Source organism: Larimichthys crocea, chromosome XVII, assembly GCF_000972845.2.
Source record: "Larimichthys crocea isolate SSNF chromosome XVII, L_crocea_2.0, whole genome shotgun sequence".
Classification (NCBI taxonomy): domain Eukaryota; kingdom Metazoa; phylum Chordata; class Actinopteri; family Sciaenidae; genus Larimichthys; species Larimichthys crocea.
Window position 1 is genome coordinate 12354011 of NC_040027.1, and position 17535 is coordinate 12371545.

Consider the following 17535-nt stretch of genomic DNA (forward strand, 5'->3'; position numbering starts at 1 on the left):
CATGAGCTGATCTGTTTTCTCTTTCTGCACACAAATTCTGAGGTTTAATGAATGAATGAGTTTAATAAATTGGGACACCATTTACTGTTTTATTGTCCGAAATAATTGATTTGTTTTTCCAGCCTGCTGCTTTACAGCTTTCGTTCACTTCTCTTATCAGTGTGTATTTCCCTCAAGGTGTGGTGGAGACCAAAAACATAGCCAAAAGAGTTCATGTTGAATGTATATCCATCAGGTGGATTTATCTCCATATTTAAATTACATTTTATTAATATAGAAGTTATCTAGACCCCACTCTTTATTTCCAGAGACCCAGAAATTCATATCTGCTGGAGATGTGAATAAGAAACTGTTTACGAACAAGGTCACTTAGTTATGTTTAAATAAAAATCCGAACCACCAACCTCGAGGTTCACTTGGTGAAATTACATAAGTTGCTAAACTGTTTCTTTTTCTCAGACACAAAAAATAAATCAAATGCATTTTAAACATTAAATTATGAAACAGAAATGTGTTCTTTTCTAAATTTTATTTCATTACTATAAAAACATTTATCTCATTAGTATTAATAATCAAGAGATAAGTAAATTTACTGCATTGTCATTTGTATCTTTTCTTCATTGGTTCTATTTTTCCTCTTCTTTCTAAAACACCCTGAAAACTATTTTAATTTCTGCTAATTAATATACTATAAATATTTACTTCTTTAGTATTAATAATTACCAGTGATGGAACGTTTACTCAAGTAGGCTGTTTTTAAGTTAGGCCTACTTGTACTGTACTAATGAAGAATTTATATGCTTGTACTCAACGACCTTTCAGAGGGAAATATTGCACTTATTACTTCCCTACATTTATTTATTTACAATTAAAACATATGTTATTATAAATGAAATAACCCAGCAGCATATAAAGTAGACCTAGTTAAAATCAGTCCTACCAGCTGCAACATGAAGAGTATTTTTATGTTTACTTAAATAAATAATTTGAAGACTTCTTCCGGCACTGCTAAGGCTTCTCTTTATCGGGTCTAATAATGATCACTTAATCTATAGAAAGGAGATTTCTGTGTTGCAACCGAGCATTCAAACTGATCTAAAGTTTCCCCTCAAAAACTCTGATCAAAGTTCAGTGTCCGTCTCGGAGCAGCAGCCTCTTTCATGTGGTCGTCTTTAGTTCCAGTAGAGAGAGAGACTCCTCCCTGGCAGCAGGCTGCTCAGCTGAAGCGCCTCTCTCCATCCTCAGCTTCAGCTCCATGGGGACAGACGCACTTTACCCTCTGCTGATCACCGTCCACTGCTGCTGCTTCTCATGACTTTCACAGTGTTTTCTCGGGAGTGGAATATAAAACATCAGAAGTTGATGGATTAGTACTAAGCCTGTAGGACTGTTATTACTGTGCTGAAGTAGTTTTTATTTTTATTGGATGTTCATGAGGACTTTGTCCATGACTTCTGTCGGATGATGGCTCCGGCAGTCTCCGTCATTCCTCTACTTGGGATCATCAGTTGTGTTGCTGGTAAGAAAATAAATTGAATAATCATCTTCAAACTTAACTATTGACTTAAGTTATGTAACTAACTTATAGAGTTTTGCAATAGAGATTTGTAGCCAATTATTTCTTGCTATGAGATTATTTTCATGCGTCTATTTAATTTAATATATGAGAACAGTCAGAATACTGTCTAATATACTTTTGTTGTTTATGAAAAGATTAAATCTGTGTGCTGAAGTTTGAAAAAGTTTGGGTTGTTTCTGCTGTTCTACAGCCAAAAGAGGATATGTTGAGACAAAAAGGGAAATGTTCACCTATTTGACCAAAAAGATTTAGTTTGAAGCAGTCATTATCCCAGTTTATATCGAGAATAAGGACAGCCGTGTTAATTTAGGGGTTAAACTTGGATCATTTCTACTTGGTCAGCCCAGTGTGTTTTTCCATACAATACAATAAGTGCTTTAGGGCCTCAGAGGGGAGGTGGTGGGCAGCGTGTATCCTCAGAAACAGGAACCCCACCTAGGGCACACTGTGCTGGACTATTGAGCCTGACCCGGCCCATCTTCCCCTGCTTCCTGTTTTGACACAGCTCCGCCATTTTCTGCAGCAGTGGAAAAATGGCTCAGGGTGGCCAGAGAGCCAGTTACAGAACCGCTTTATCCTCAATGTAGTTTCAGTTTCCACCTTGAGATTTAATTTCCATTAAAACATTTCAAAGGACCACACTGTGTGTGTTTTAGAAACAATAGTAACGTGACCTCTGACCCCTCTATGTAGCTATTATCTATTTGAGCCGTATAGATTGATGCCCTCACTGTTTATTGAGTTTGTTGTTTGTCTTCACTGTGATTGTGTTGTTGATTCCTGCAGCCATTGAGTTGCGGTTCATGCCTGACCCACCAACGCTGAACATCTATGGCGTCCACAGGATGAACAAATCTGATAACCTGGAATTAATATGCAAGTATGTATAAATATCACCTTACTGAACTCAATCCATCCACCGTCCTCGAACACATCATTCATAACCCTCTCGATCCGGCAGAGGTCGGCAGTACTTGAGGTGGAAGACCCCTCCAACAAGCACTCGCTTCTCCATCAGTGACTGCAGTGGATCGGGACTGTTCTGCAAAACACTGCACATCTCCAACGCCACTGTCAACGAGACCGGACAGTACCAGTGCTCCTACAGAGACCTGAAAGTCGAAGATGGCAAGACTTCAGCGTCGGCTTATGTGTTTGTCCACGGTACAACTCGATTCAACCTCCTTTTGTTGTGTTCTTAAAATGTTATAGGCACTGGATAGGTTATTGATTGGGCATTACAACACTGTGGTGCAAAAACCCCGCCGTCAGGCCAGAGACCTCCCTGATGATGCAACAGTCATTTGGTAAAATTTTGGGTGGATTGTTATGAGTCATATTACTGAGAATAGAACCACTGTATAAACAGTTTGACCACGAAATACTGTAAAAAATTCAGCTTTTGTACAGCCAATAGTGAAAAACCTACAGTACAGAGAGGTTAGAAATGTCTTCGCAGGAGAAATGATCTTTCAAAGTGAATTATATTTAAAATACAGCATACCACAGCTACACAAAAGATACACTTCTACACAGTTTGACATTAATGCAGTGTGTTAAATATCCAGTTATGTAATTTTAAATTTGAGTTGACCCAATCATAAATTCAAGTGAAGGCAGTTCCCCTCTGACCACCTCTACCTAAGCGTTGTGATGATTTCACCTTATTTAAACATGTTTGTTGTGTGCATTTGATTTGACTTCAGATTACAAAGTGCCGTTTGTGCCGTCCGAGAAAGACTACGAGGTGGTGTTCATCCGTGAAGGAGAGCGGGTGGTGATACCATGCCGAGGGTCGGTGGAAAATCTCAACGTGACACTCCACACTGTAAGGAAGAGTTGTTTCTGTTTTCTTTGTGTCATTTCATGAAGTCTGAAGTGTTGTACAAGCTGGAGCAAATCGTATCGGGGTGAAAGATGAAGAATTTGGAAGCTGGAAATAAGTTATTTTTCAAGTTCCTCCAATTTAAGAGAGTCCGATTGAAAAAACAATGATCAAAAATAAAGCAATTCTGATCACAAGAACCTACATTTCCCAAAATGCTACCAACAGCATCATTTCATTTGACCCTTGATAGCCAAAATAACCCTGATAGGATCCCCAGTGTTGTTTTACCGACTTTAGAAAACTCATGCAGACATTATACAACAGTGGATTGCCCTTTTAAATAAGTGGAACTAAATCATATTTCAGTTTAATGTGGAAAAGCACATTCTCAAGAATCTCCTCCTCTTGCTCCTGTTGTTGATAGCTCCATATCAGTTTATTCAGCTCTTTTACCAAATGTGGTGTTTTGAAAAGTAACTCTATCCTATTTACATAAGAGATGCCAGATAAGCATATTTGTGTGTAAGATGTGCTGTTTTATTTTTGTTCTTTTTAAATTATATGTTCAAAATTAGTAAATTTATGTGTCTGTCAGAAGTATCCAAATAAGGAGCTTCATCCCGACGGGAAAGATTCTTTTTGGGATGCCAGGACGGGTTTCACTGTGCCCAGTCATCTGATCAGCTACGCCGGGGTCGTGTCCTGCCAGACATATCTTGGAAATGAGACGTTTAAGTCCCCTCTCTACATCGTTGCTGTTGTTGGTAAGAGGAAAAAAAATGATTACAAATGATCAGTTATCAGAAAGACTATGACTAAATGCAGACAGACTCGGTGAAGTACTGAGTGAATGAGAGAGAGTGTGTACAAAGTGAGAGTCTGTAGTCTCGGGAGAACAATAGGTCGTCGACTGACTCCCATGTCTTCCCTCCCTTTTCCGCAGGATATAAGATCCATGAGCTCACGCTGACCCCCACGCAACCGAGGCTGTCTGTTGGAGAGAAGCTGGTGCTCAGCTGCACGGCCATTACCGAGCTCAACGTGGGCATGGAGTTCAACTGGACGCACTCTGGTCAGGCTCTGGTCAGTGCCTGAGGTTTTTCTGCTTGTATACGTTAAACAAATTCATGGGTCAAGCCTGTTTCACACACCGCCGAAGACAGACAGACATCAGGAGTGGAGTATCTCACTTCCTGCCGTCCTCGCATACAATCCTTACTTCCTGCTTTCAGGAATCCTTTAGCTTATCTCTTCACCAGGTCAGAGTGCAAAGGTGATCAGAGGTGTTTGCCTTGGTGTCTGTTGAAGATCAAATTGTCTCTCTTGTGTCAGACCTCGGTGAACGGTTCGAGGCCGACCCACACGATACCCCACAAGAAGAAGCTGTGGAACACCCTGGAGCTGTCCAACACACTCACAGTGGAGAACGTGACGGTCGATCACACCGGAGAATACACCTGCACTGCATCCAGCGGGCTGATGGAGAAAAGTGCCACAGCGTATCTAACAGTGCACGGTAGGTGTACTGAAAACAGTATGTCATTATAGACATTCGAACAAATTCATCTCATTCATGGTACAACATAAAACATTTTACATTCATTAGAGGTCCAGTGTGTAAGATTTAGGCAGCTCTGTTTACAGAATATACAGTTGTGTTTGTGGCATGTTTCTACTCTATAATAATCTATAATAAACTCTATAAACACACTATATAAGGACAGCGTACTTTCATCACACTAGAAATTAGAGAAACGGCACTAAAAACCTGCACATCTGTCCTTTAAAGAGTAAGTTGTAACAATAATTTGTGATTTTCTTTGTGTTTCCAGAAAAGCCTTTCATTGATATGAAAGAGCCGTGGACGAGGGTTTGGGAAGTAAATGTAGATGAAACACCGACACTGATCCCTGTCAGGTACACGGCATACCCAGAGCCCAGCTTTAAATGGTATGTATGTCCGCAGCAGAAGAATAAGTTGTAGCATAATAAGTATTCATACTTATCAGCATGCTAGAGTATGATATGCGAAATTATCTTTCTTTTTGCAACCTGCTGCATTCTGTTTGAATCATCATAAACTTCATGTTATATTACTTTCCTCTGTCTGCCCAGGTTAAAAAATGGCAAATCACTGAAGGGTGATTACAGAATAAAACAGAAAAGCGATTGCCTCATCATCCATAAAGTCACAGAAGCAGATGCAGGAAATTACACAATGGTCCTGACCAATAAGATTACTAAAGAAGAACATAATCGCACTGTCCAGCTGCTGGTCAATGGCATGTATCCTCTGCTCTTTGCCTTTTTTATTTCTTCTCGAGTTGCCTGATGTCGTTGCGTTGCCGTGTGAACTCTTGATGTCTTCCTCCACAGTGCCTCCTCGCATTATTGACAAGGAGGTGGCAGGGGACAATGACGTGTACCTGTACGGCAGCAGCCCCACCCTGAGGTGCACCGCCAGTGGATTTCCAACCCCTGCACAAATCGAGTGGCAGTGGATGTCCAAAGAGGACTGTCCAGAGGCCTTCACGTAAGTTTCTGCAGTGTGTGTGTGTGTGTAAAGAAAGAGCAAACTTCCTTTTTGTGCATGCACGCAGTGTTCACGTGTCTCTCAGTCACTCATTGTCAACAGGTTGTTGATTCAGGAGAGGACTGGCTGCTTTCGTGATGTTGACAAAAACAAGAGAGGAGACAATGAGACCGCACTCTGACCCGATGCAGATCAGCGGATATGATTCATGTTCTTCACAATGTCCATTTTTAGGACGTCAGTTATTCAGACTTTGTAATAGTAGAAAGTGTTTTGTTTTTTTTCTTCTGTTTTACTACAAGCAGTGTCGCTCTCTGGATCAGCTGTTTGAGATAGCAGCTCTGAGGTCGTGCACGACTCGGGCCGGTCACAGCCTCCTCGAGTGTTGATAGAGAAGGAGGGGGGTGTATGTGAGGGGCTGCTTTGACCATCAGCAGGCTCCTTATCTTCTGCCTACACATCAGAGCTCTTCCTCAGTCCTGCACTATGTTTCCTGTTGTTCCTGTCCTGCTCTCTGTCACACAAAAAAAAGAGCTTCCTCCTGCTGAAGCTGCGCCTCTCCTTGTATACTTTCTCTCGCTTGTTTATCACATACACATTTTTACAATCGAGAAAATGCTCGAACATTTCCCGCGTTTCTTAATTTGGGTTGACAAATTGCATAACGCAGAAAAGAAAAAAAAGTTTCAGTGCGTCTGACGGGAAAGTTTGTCTTTGTCCAACAGGTCAGGGCTGAAAAAAAAGTCTGAAGCACAGCTCGAGAAGTGTACGAGTTGGAGAGATATCAGCAATAACACGGGTCACCACCCTGTAGAGCGACTTATGATTGACACAGAAGGTCAAAGGGTGAATAATTCCTCTTGATTACATCCCAAACAATCCAATTGCAGTCAACCACCCTAAAAATCCTACAAGTTAAACAGTGGATGTTGCATTTTTCTCTAGAAAATCACGAGTTCGTTGAAGATTCAGAAAGCTGAGTCCCCTGCACTCTACAGGTGCATGGCTGCCAACAAAGTAGGAAAGGATTCACGCATCATCTTCTTCCACGTCACACGTAAGTCTTCGTTTCTGGACTCTCTTCTGTAACATTTCAGCACTTCTCACTTCTCTTGCTCGTCTGTACGCTGTTAGGTGGCCTCGAGGTGAGTGTGTCTCCGTCCAATGAGCCCTTGGAGGAGGACTATGTGGTTCTGCGGTGTAAGGCGGACAAGCTGCTCTACGGCAACCTCGCCTGGTTCCGTGTGACCAACATCTCCGAGTCAGAGCAGGTTGTGTCTTTGCAACCCTGTCGCTCCCTGACGCTGCAGCGGAGGCCCCTGTCGCATGGAATGCGTCCCAGCGTGCAGGGCAGCAACGTGACCCTGGAGCTGCGGCTGCCCAACGCGACCCGTCAGGACGAGGGCCTGTATGCCTGTCAGGTGGAAAACATTAAGACTCAAGACAGAACCTGCCTGCTGCAGCGTCTTTCTCTCAAAAGTGAGAAAAATGTACAATTCTGGGTCCAAATGTGACAGTTTTTTAATTGTTTTCAGTGCAGATACACTGTTTACACATGCAACGCCAACATTAGGATGAATATACAATAAAAGTATGAAAATATGAAGATAAGCTCACATTAATAGTCTTTTTAATTGTTTTGGAAATTAATATTGTGTTTTTCTGACTGTAGGTCTTGAGGCTGCGAGGATACTCAACAATTTAACTGATCAAAAAGTGAACGTGAGCGCGACAACCGCTCTCCACTGCGACGCTGCGGGGGTGCCAAACCCAACGGTGGTGTGGACCAAAAACAATCACACCGTGGTCGAGGGCTCAGGTGAGACGTGTGTGGCTTTTTCGCCTGAACACTGACTCGCTTCATGAGTTGTCACAGTTGTTGTAATGAAAAAACACAATATGGATTGTTTACAGGTGTGATTCTGAGCAATCACAACCAGATTCTGACAATTCAGCGCGTGAAGAAGGACGACAGCGGTCTGTACGTCTGCACTGCATGCAACAGCCGAGGCTGTGACACCTCGCAGGCCTTTTTGACTACTGAAGGTCAGTCCCTGCCGATACTGATGACAAGTGGAAACATGTCAATGTACAGTGATGCAGTATTTCCTGTTTACTGATACCATAGATACCACTGATATTAGACAATGGGCCCCTGGACGCAGACACGTAAAGGCCCTCCCACCCCTTCTACATAGGAGCAAGACCCCCAGACTTTCTCTCTCTGTAGTCAATTAGTCATTTTGCATCTCTTTGGAGTACTTTTGTGTCTCTTTGCATTTAATTTGTGTCTTTTTGTGGTCATTTTGTGTCTCTTTGGATTAGTTCTGTCTCTCTTTACAGTTATTCTGCATCTCATGTGTCTCTTTGTAGTTGTTTTATCCCTCTTTGGAGTTGTTTTGTGGCTCTAGCCATTTTCTAGATTGAGTTCACTTTGCCTGTTTAACAGGTTATCTGTAGCGGGTGTGACAAACATAACCAAGATGGGGTTTTTTTTATGTATAAACTTAATCAAACCTTAACCACAGTGATCAGAAAAGGATTTGCAGGTGAAATATTACAAATACTGAAGGCAGACTATTCAAATATAGTGTTACCTGCTCACCTTGGGTCTACAGGCCTGTTCAGTAGTCATGCATGAGAGCTTAGTGTTTTTATACCCACAATAGAGTCTGTATTTATATCTGGCCTCAAGGTTTCCCCAATTCACATCACACAAAATGACATTTTTGATATCAAAGATGTAGAGGTAATAATAACTCCACTTCCTCATGACAGGAAGTCGCCCCAGTTAGCGCACACATCCTCCTGGGAGTTTCTAAATCCAAAACAATGAGGAGACTGCGGGACAAAGGGAGAGGCCAGCCCTGCCCCAACTCCAGCCTCTGCTCTACTGTTCACTCGTTTCTGTCCTGATCACAGAGACACAGCAACAAACAAACAAATGCGCTAACTAGAACCAAGGCCTACGTGACCTGGTCCCCGCCTGCAGAATGTAGACCCAGTTACAGGAGCTCCCAACTGAGGCGCCGACCCTCCCCCCGATAACGAGGGAGGGTTGAGGACAGAGTCGCTAACCAGAAAATCTCTGAAGGAGAGCAAGCCATTTATGACTAAGGGAGTTTCTGAAAGTTACTGGAGGTGGAGATGGTTGTACGTTATTATATCTTATAGTTTGATGAGATCAGATGTCCAACTGTCCATCAAATCAATTACATCATGCCTGAGTCACTTAGTCGGGTGTGTTTCTTTTATATTTCTTAAATAATAGTTATTAGAAAGTTATCTTCTACAGCTACCCTGCCTTTTTTTTTCTCTTACTTCATATTGTATTAATTTTCACACAGTCCCTCAGCTGAATTGAAGTGAGACAGGTCATTACAGCTTGTAGTTACACACAACTATGGCTCTGATAGGCGTTTTCCAAGTTATCTTTGGCAGTAGTTGCTCGTGCTGACTCCTGACCATTTGTTATGACTAGATAAAATATCAGCTTGCTCACAGTCCGAGTTCCAACAGTCTCCTTCCTCCAACCCAAACACAGACGCACATACACATTTGTACATGCCAAAGACAATGACAAACCTGTGTGAACTTTACGCAGCGCTGGCAAGGCTCGCCGCTGAAATCTTATAATCGACATTCCACTGTGACTGTTCCACATTTTCCTCTGACCGATGGGCCCCAGATTTGTCAAATTAATTCTTCTATCTGTTTTTTTTTCTGTGTGTGTGTGTGTGTGTCTGCAACTCATTCTGTTGTGTTTGTTTTAGGTGCAGAGGAAAAGACTAATGTGGAACTGATTGTTCCTATTGGGTCAGTGGTCATCGCCATGTTTTTCTGGTTACTGATCGTCTTTGTCATCCGTGGAAGAAAGAGAGTAAGTAACTTCCACCTCCGCTCTTTGCCGCACTTTTCCTTCCTCGGATTTTCCCTTCCACTTACAAAGATGCCGACAATTAATAAAAAAAGAAAAAGTGTAAAGCTTGAACACACACACACACTGTGGGGTTGTATGACTGATTAGAAGTGACTGGTCTGGCTCTTGCTGGTCGCTGTCTTTTGTATCCAGGAACAACAAGGCCACTCTCTGCTCCCAAAAGTCACGTAGACCCGGAGCATAGATTGGGCCCCTATTACTGGAGGGGCACCCGGGTCACTGGAAAACATCCGTACAGTTTAATTATTGTGAAAGACAAATAATTGCTCATTAATTCACTCATATTCTCTCTCTTTCTCTGTCACATTGTTTCAGCCGAATGGTGGGGAGCTGAAGACAGGCTACCTGTCCATGATCCTGGACTCTGAGGACATGCCCATGGACGAGCAGTGTGAAAGGCTCACGTATGACGCTAACAAATGGGAGTTCCCTCGGGACAGGCTAAAACTAGGTGAGACACCACGGCCCTGATTCAATCCAGAGAACGCTTAGGCAGCAAGGTGACACAGTGTGTGAGGGACGAAAAGTCTCTGTGTAGCTGAAGTACCCTTGAGAAAGACAATGAAGAATCTCTACTCAGAGTTTCTGCTTGTGGAGGTGAGGCAGACTATTACACTGCATCGTGTTACTATGCAGATTTAGGTCACAGTTATTCCCAACTAAGACGGTTAACGTTTGCTCTCAGCACTTAGTTTTGCAACATTGTTTCAAAGTTTCAGTTTTAAATCACAATTTATTTTTAATGATAATGTGTGTGTGCAGTGACTCACAACCAGGGGATGGTGTACCTCAGGGGGAACTTCTGCAGTTATGTTCAGGTCCCAGGGGAGGTGTGAAAGCTTCTGGAGTAGCTCGGCTGTAAAACTTTAAATAATCTACTGCATGTATTGGAGAAGATTCATTAACATAAGTTAGTTGACACCTTATTACCTGTGTAAAAGTTATAGCCAGTAGATAAACTGAAGTAGAAAAGTGATGAATAAGTAGTTTGCGTGTCCAGTTTCTGCGCCTCCAAGCAGTATGACTGACTAAAAAAAGAGACCGAGCTACAATTTCAGCATCTGTGCCTTGTAAGAAAACAAGTCCACAGAGATGTTTGGAGCTTCATGTTGGTCCAGTTGATTAGTTTGCAAATAGTTTGGTTAGGTATTTGGTAATAGAGAACGGAAAGTTAGAGGATCACCAAAGAGTGTAAACGTCAGCAGGATTTATCCTCTGGCAATCATGAATATCTGTATATAATATCCTCACTGATGGTGATATTTCCAACTGTTCTGCGTTAAAGGTGACCCACTGGGACGAGGAGCGTTCGGTCAGGTGGTCGAAGCAGCCGCCTTTGGCATCGAGAAAGCCACCACGTGCACCACTGTTGCAGTCAAGATGCTTAAGGGTCGGTATTTTGTCCTCCTTTTCTCTACGTCCGCACACAAACGGTTACACGAACACACACTTGAAATCCGTCTCTCTGTTGTTACAGAGGGAGCCACATCCAGCGAGTACCGCGCCTTGATGTCAGAGCTGAAAATACTCATTCATATTGGGCATCATCTCAATGTCGTCAACCTGCTGGGAGCCTGTACGAAGCCGGGAGGTGAGTCATCGTACGGAGCTTAGCACTGTGTGTGAAGATGAGACTTTGCTCCCTTTTGTGTTTCTTATGTAAGAGAGCTAGTGGTGGAGCTTAACGAGCGTCCCCTGACCTAATTACACTTCACCTTCAAACACTGTGTTTATTTGAGGTGGCTGGTATTTATTTTCCTTTCTCTCTAATATGCCTCAGACTTCTCGTTAAATCGGCCTCTAGATGTCCTCTGTGGTCCTGTAATGTAAAGTTATGAGCACTTTGATCCTTCTTACTTTGATCATCAACCTTTTTCGCTCCTGCAGGGCCACTGATGGTGATTGTGGAGTACTGTAAACATGGAAACCTCTCCAGCTACCTGAAGAGCAAGCGTGGAGAGTACAGCCCGTACAAAGTAAATGATGTGTAACCCACACGCAGCCAATAAACCGCAACCGACCCTCAGATGTGGTTACACTCTGCACATCATTTTTCATTACACCATTACACAGCAATGCACTCCACGTTATCTAACATGGACAATATTGTACACAGACAAAACCTGCAAGCTGAATTACATATCATGGTTCGCCTCGTTTTCCTCATTGATGTCTGTATTTTGGCAACAGAGGAAGCGTTTGGATAGCCAGAGGTGGGCATCTCCAGAGGACGATGTGACAGAAGGGGATCTGGGTCTGGGGACGATCGCCCAGCTGGATATCTGCACAGGAACGGCTGTCTGCTCCAGAGCTGGAGACAAGGCTTCAGGCAGTAATATGGACACTGAGGAAGGTGATGAAGACGACTCAGAATGACACAGTTTCATCAGTTTGTGGACACTAATGTTGTTCAGGGCAAACGTTTATGATTGTAAAATCCTTCATGTGACCACAGAGAGCTCAGACGAGGACCATCTGACCATGGAGGACCTGATAAGCTACAGCTTCCAGGTGGCTAAAGGCATGGAGTTTCTGTCCTCCCGCAAGGTGAAACTATAATTATTTAGAAATCTGTGTATGCATGTAAACATATAAAAACTGGAGATGTTAACCGCTCTTTGTATGTGTATGTGTTTGCTCTGTAGTGTATCCACAGAGATCTAGCAGCCAGAAACATCCTGCTTTCGGAGAATAACGTGGTGAAGATCTGCGACTTTGGCCTCGCTAGAGATGTCTACAAAGACCCCGACTATGTCCGCAAGGGAGATGTGAGTCCCTCGAGCTTACACGTAGATGATTGCTCACGTAATTGAAAGATCTGCGTAGCAATGCAACCTAACATCTTCATCTTGCTACAGGCACGCCTCCCTCTGAAATGGATGGCTCCTGAGACCATCTTCGACCGGGTGTACACCACACAAAGTGATGTCTGGTCCTTTGGGGTCCTTCTCTGGGAGATCTTTTCTCTGGGTAAGCATTTTAATCACCACTGCACATAACACTAGACACATAACAACCCCTGTATACCTGCAATGTCACCTCTTTCATATCTCCTACAGGGGCTTCTCCCTATCCTGGTGTTTGCATCGACGAGTCTTTCTGCAGGAGGCTTAAAGAGGGCACCAGGATGAGACCTCCAGAATACGCCACCACTGAGATGTGAGGGGGAAAGTTTCGCAATGTAGTTAAGGGTATCACAGGAATGTAACTCGCTTCAGTGTCTTACTATGATCTAATTTCCGTGTGTTAATAGATACCAGACCATGTTGGACTGCTGGCTGGATCGTCCCACAGACAGGCCGACATTCACAGAGCTCGTTGAACATCTTGGCAACCTGCTACAGGCCAGCGCTCAACAGGTCTGTTTCGAGTCAAAACAAAAGTCTACCGCATCCATAAATAACTCCAGACTTGACGTAGTTCTTTCAGCTTTCAGCAGACATGGAGAAATCAATTCACACAGGAGGTAGATACACAACAATTCTCAGTCCCTGCCCTCATTCAGGCTATTATTATGGCTGTCACTGCATACACGAATAACACGCAGCTGATTGCAACGCGTTCACGCCCATTCGTTGAGCTTTGCCAAGTGATTACGGGAAATTTAGGAAGTCATTACCTGAAGCAGACGTACAAAAACCAGGCTGACGTAAATTGGCTACATCCGAAAAAGCCGATTATAGAACAAGGACAAGTAACAACTGGAACCGGAGATGCAATGTTAAAGTGAGGAAGACGTTTATTAGGCGATTATTATTATTTTTGTACCTAGTAGTAGGAAAGATTTTGAATACAGGTTGTTTACTCGTGTTCTGCACTGTAATATTGCTACATTTACTTATGTCAGTTGCTCCTGTGTGTATCTGAGATGATATTATTCAATATCTTGGTCTCCAGGATGGGAAGGACTACATTCCTTTGACAGCAGTCAATGAGGCAGAACGCTCTCCCGTGACCCCCGACCTCAGGAATCCCTACAGCAGACCCCAAAGTAGAGAAATCCTGGAAGCTCAGCTCCACTATGACAACCCACCGTCCCTCGGGTCAGCATGATGATCTTTCTTTCCTTCCACTGTGACTTTTAAAAACTTGCAGTGAGTCTCGTTTAAACACTTTTCTCTCTCCGTGCAGTCCGTCCCAGCAGAGCGAGCGGTGCAGTCGGCCCCTCAGTGTGAAGACGTTTGAGGACATCCCTGTGGCACACAGCAGCGTCATGGTGAGCGACGCTCTGCACAGACACACATTCACATATTCATATATTTACAGCAATACTAGGAACACACTGGATATAATGTGGTAATACAACAAAGTAAAGCTCATAAATCAGCCACCTATAAACCTAAACATATATTTTTACCCCAGAAATTAGGCTCATAGATTAACTACTTATTATTATTGTTATTTATTTATTTTTAAAGGACATTTGCCTTGTACTGTAGCCTCAGTGAAATAAGACGTGAAGATAATTTGTTTGAAAATGAATCACCAAATATTTTAAGTATCAAATCTGAGCAGTGTTTATCAAACTTTTTATACCATGTACCACCTCAGAAAATATTAATATAGCACTATCATGACAGATGTTAATGTACAGCTGCAAATGGACAGTTCATGCAGGATGCAGGTTTATTTATAGTAAGAGAATTTTTAAATGTTGAACTGGTTCAAGAACCCACGTGCTACCTGCGTGAACTCTGACGTGGCAGCCTGATTTTGAAAGAAAATACTAAAGGGAATGCAAAACTTAATTTAAATTACATTCCTGCAATCTCACAGTTTAAGTATTTTCATGCACAGTATTTTGACAGTATTAAATGTTTCTAAATGAATGTATTTAATTCAAAAAATATATTTCATGGGAGCTAGGGAGCTCACGTACCACCAGTTTGACTTGTGACTGAATGTATTTGGGTTTTGGACTTTAGTAAAAACTGTAAAGAATATTTTCAGCAGATTAACTGAAGGAAACTAAAGACTCTCAGCTTTTCTCTCTCTGGCATCGACCACCAGTGTTCACTTAAATCTTTGGCACTTCTACAGGAGGGTCACACAGACAGTGGTATGGGCTTCTCACATGAGGAGGTAAAGGGTTTGAATCAACAGCTCTCAACGCCCACCTTCAGGTATCAGCATATAACCTATATTGCATCATATTTCTCATATAATCACGGCACATTTCTTGCTTTGCTTTAGCTGCAAATCTAAATGTGTGTGTCTCTCTCTTATGTCTGCTTTCTCACAGCAGCCAGCTGCTGCGCTGTAAGAGTAAAGAGTCTCTGGCGTCTGAGTCATCCAATCAGACGAGCGGATACCAGTCAGGGTACCACTCTGACGACACAGACACCCCGATCTACGCTAACGAGGAGGTGATCATGAAGCACAAGATGCTGAAGAAGCCTCCTCTTCCTAAGACGCATGACAAATTCAACGTGGAGATCCGCTACAGCACGCCACCCGTCTGACCCCACGTATCCGCCCAACAACTTAACCCTGAGTCTTTGTCACTGTACAGTATTTGTTTACCTTCCACTGGTTTCACACTTTAGGAACAATGACTTGTAATAGAGCAGCTCGGGTCTGCTACTGCGGCCCTGAGATATTTTTACAAGAGATAACTTAATAAGTCAGCTGGGGGAAAAAATGAAGGTTGTATGATAAGTTTGTAAGCGCAGCTCTCTTTGGACAGCCGGAGGAATGCTATCATGTTTACTCAGCGAGTAAAAGGTCTGGGGAGCCGAGACACGAGGACTCACCTACTTCCTGAGGCACAATCCACCCACTTCCTCTATTGCAGGAAATGGCATCTGGAATGTTTAGATAATTGAATCAGCAAATGTTTTTTTAAAATCTGGTTGGCACAATAAACGCCTGGCAAGGAGGCAGTCCTCAGATCAATCAGTTTCACGTTTGTACAGTTCCTTTATGCGTATAACTTGCAGTATTTTATTGAAAGTGTATCACTAAACCTGCCATAAATGTAACTAGTTTTATAAAATAAAATACTCACAGATTAAGACTGTTTTTTGTGACTTTTTTTTACTTTTAACATTGTTTGTTTGACACGAAACATCTCCCGTATGTTCATCCCAAACTTGATAATCCATGAGTGTGTTTGTCTCTTTGTATCGTACACCTCTCATTTCCTTTCTCTGTGTCTTACACAAAGAAAACAATACTTTCTCAGCCTTGGTCATTTTGTGTGTGTGTGTGTCCCCTATAGGAACAATGTCCGTCCAACCTTGGGTATTTTCTTAGCTCTATTCAACCCACAATAGCCCTGTCAAGGCCAGCGTGTACCAGTATGACAACAAAGTAAATGGCAGATTTGAAAAAAAAAAAAAAAAAGCTGGTTTCATAGCCTAGGAGGAAACAAAATTCCCACACTTCCATGGCTTAAGGTGAATGTCTTGTGAACGCTGATGACTTTTGTTTGAGGATTATGTCACTACACTAAAACTTAAAGGTGCTGCTCAGTGGGTGATTTGGTGCATGGGAACACAACGTATTGTGTCTGCAATCAAGGGCAACAAACCTCAGCTAATTATAGCGTACTAGAGGAAATGACCCGGAGCCTCTGAGGAGTTGTTTCCACACTTCCACACGTAATACTGGGGTGTTTAAATTTAGAAAATCCTCCCGATTGACGCTGGAGGAGGCCAGGAGGACGAAATCAAGACAGGGACAGAGGATATTTATGTTTTTAATGCATTGTGTTTTTGCAGCTTCAGCAAGAAAATGGATGTAAATGCTATGCTTAATGTTACTTAATATGAAGAACACCCTCCTCAAGCACAAGATGTCAGTATAGTTTCTCTTTAATGATAACTGGGCAATAGTGCCCTCTATTGTGCTAAAGGTGTAAATACACATCAGGTGTGTCTGTTTTCTCCTCAATTCAGACAGCTGATTAATGGCTCTGTCTGTCTGAAACAACAGACAAAGTCACAACACGCCTTTCACTGCAGGAATTCAGTCTAATTTCCTCAGGAATGGACAGACAGGCTGAAGGCGGAGAGCTCTGCACTGGCAGGAAATACTTTGGCATTCACGAAACCATCTCGAACAGACTGCCAGCTCACCAAATGGAGCCAGACAAGACAAGATAAACAGGCAGATAACCACAGACAGGCGGACCCTACCCACCTGATGACCAGCACGTGATTGTTAACAGCTGCTGTAGTGTTGGTAGAGAGGTTAATTACAGAGTGCATGCATGCTCTATTTTTGAGGTGTCATTGATTTCAGGTGCACAAACCTCTAACCATAGAACTGGAGTATATAGGACCTTGGGTCCAGTCAAGTGCAACCACAAAAGACACAGCAGCCAGCTAATATTACTTACTAGTCCAACAGCAAGAAGCCTAAGGTCCTCTTCAGTTCTGTCATTACGTCCATAGAGGCTGCTGAGCCAGGTTACATTGCCGGCTTTCTCAGCTCCAGTTCTGGCACGACGCCATCTCTGCTCCCCGTCAACATTCCTTTTCCCAGAGGTCCAAAACACCTGTGGTAAAAACACTAAAACTACCCAGGTAGGCTGAAGAAACTGAGCTAACATTGGTTCACAGCAGCTACAGTCGGCAGCAGTTTACTTTACCGTCCATCAGTAAACTCTGTGAATCACATAGTGTCGATGTGCAGCAGCCGGAGGACATCAG

At 42.9% G+C, this 17535-nt stretch overlaps 1 protein-coding gene across 3 annotated transcripts; it reads left to right on the plus strand.

The window, feature by feature from the left end:
- The first annotated feature begins 1211 nt into the window (after positions 1 to 1211).
- kdr (kinase insert domain receptor (a type III receptor tyrosine kinase)) lies at positions 1212 to 15894 on the plus strand. Of its 3 annotated transcripts, none has more exons than XM_010731015.3 (30): positions 1212 to 1519; positions 2366 to 2459; positions 2541 to 2743; positions 3286 to 3407; positions 4003 to 4171; positions 4351 to 4490; positions 4740 to 4923; positions 5240 to 5357; positions 5523 to 5689; positions 5784 to 5940; positions 6666 to 6786; positions 6886 to 6997; positions 7075 to 7419; positions 7613 to 7759; positions 7855 to 7986; positions 9714 to 9820; positions 10196 to 10331; positions 11166 to 11270; positions 11358 to 11471; positions 11768 to 11856; positions 12071 to 12233; positions 12336 to 12427; positions 12526 to 12648; positions 12739 to 12850; positions 12940 to 13039; positions 13134 to 13239; positions 13778 to 13923; positions 14012 to 14096; positions 14921 to 15003; positions 15123 to 15894. In XM_010731015.3, the coding sequence occupies exons 1-30, from the start codon at positions 1462 to 1464 to the stop codon at positions 15340 to 15342; spliced, it is 4050 nt and encodes a 1349-aa protein (XP_010729317.3). In that variant the 5' UTR covers positions 1212 to 1461; the 3' UTR covers positions 15343 to 15894. The 3 variants fall into 3 exon arrangements, with proteins under 3 accessions (XP_010729317.3, XP_019133236.2, XP_019133235.2); XM_019277691.2 differs by having other exon boundaries at positions 15126 to 15894; XM_019277690.2 differs by having other exon boundaries at positions 4006 to 4171.
- Positions 15895 to 17535: the final 1641 nt, after the last annotated feature.

Bases quoted from the DNA above. Each gene is read 5' to 3' on its own strand.
- kdr (XM_010731015.3), top strand. From the start codon at position 1,462: ATGATGGCTCCGGCAGTCTCCGTCATTCCTCTACTTGGGATCATCAGT. The intron at 5,358-5,522 runs GTATGTATGTCC...CTGTCTGCCCAG, and splicing joins CCAGAGCCCAGCTTTAAATG to GTTAAAAAATGGCAAATCAC. The intron at 11,271-11,357 runs GTCGGTATTTTG...CTGTTGTTACAG, and splicing joins TGCAGTCAAGATGCTTAAGG to AGGGAGCCACATCCAGCGAG.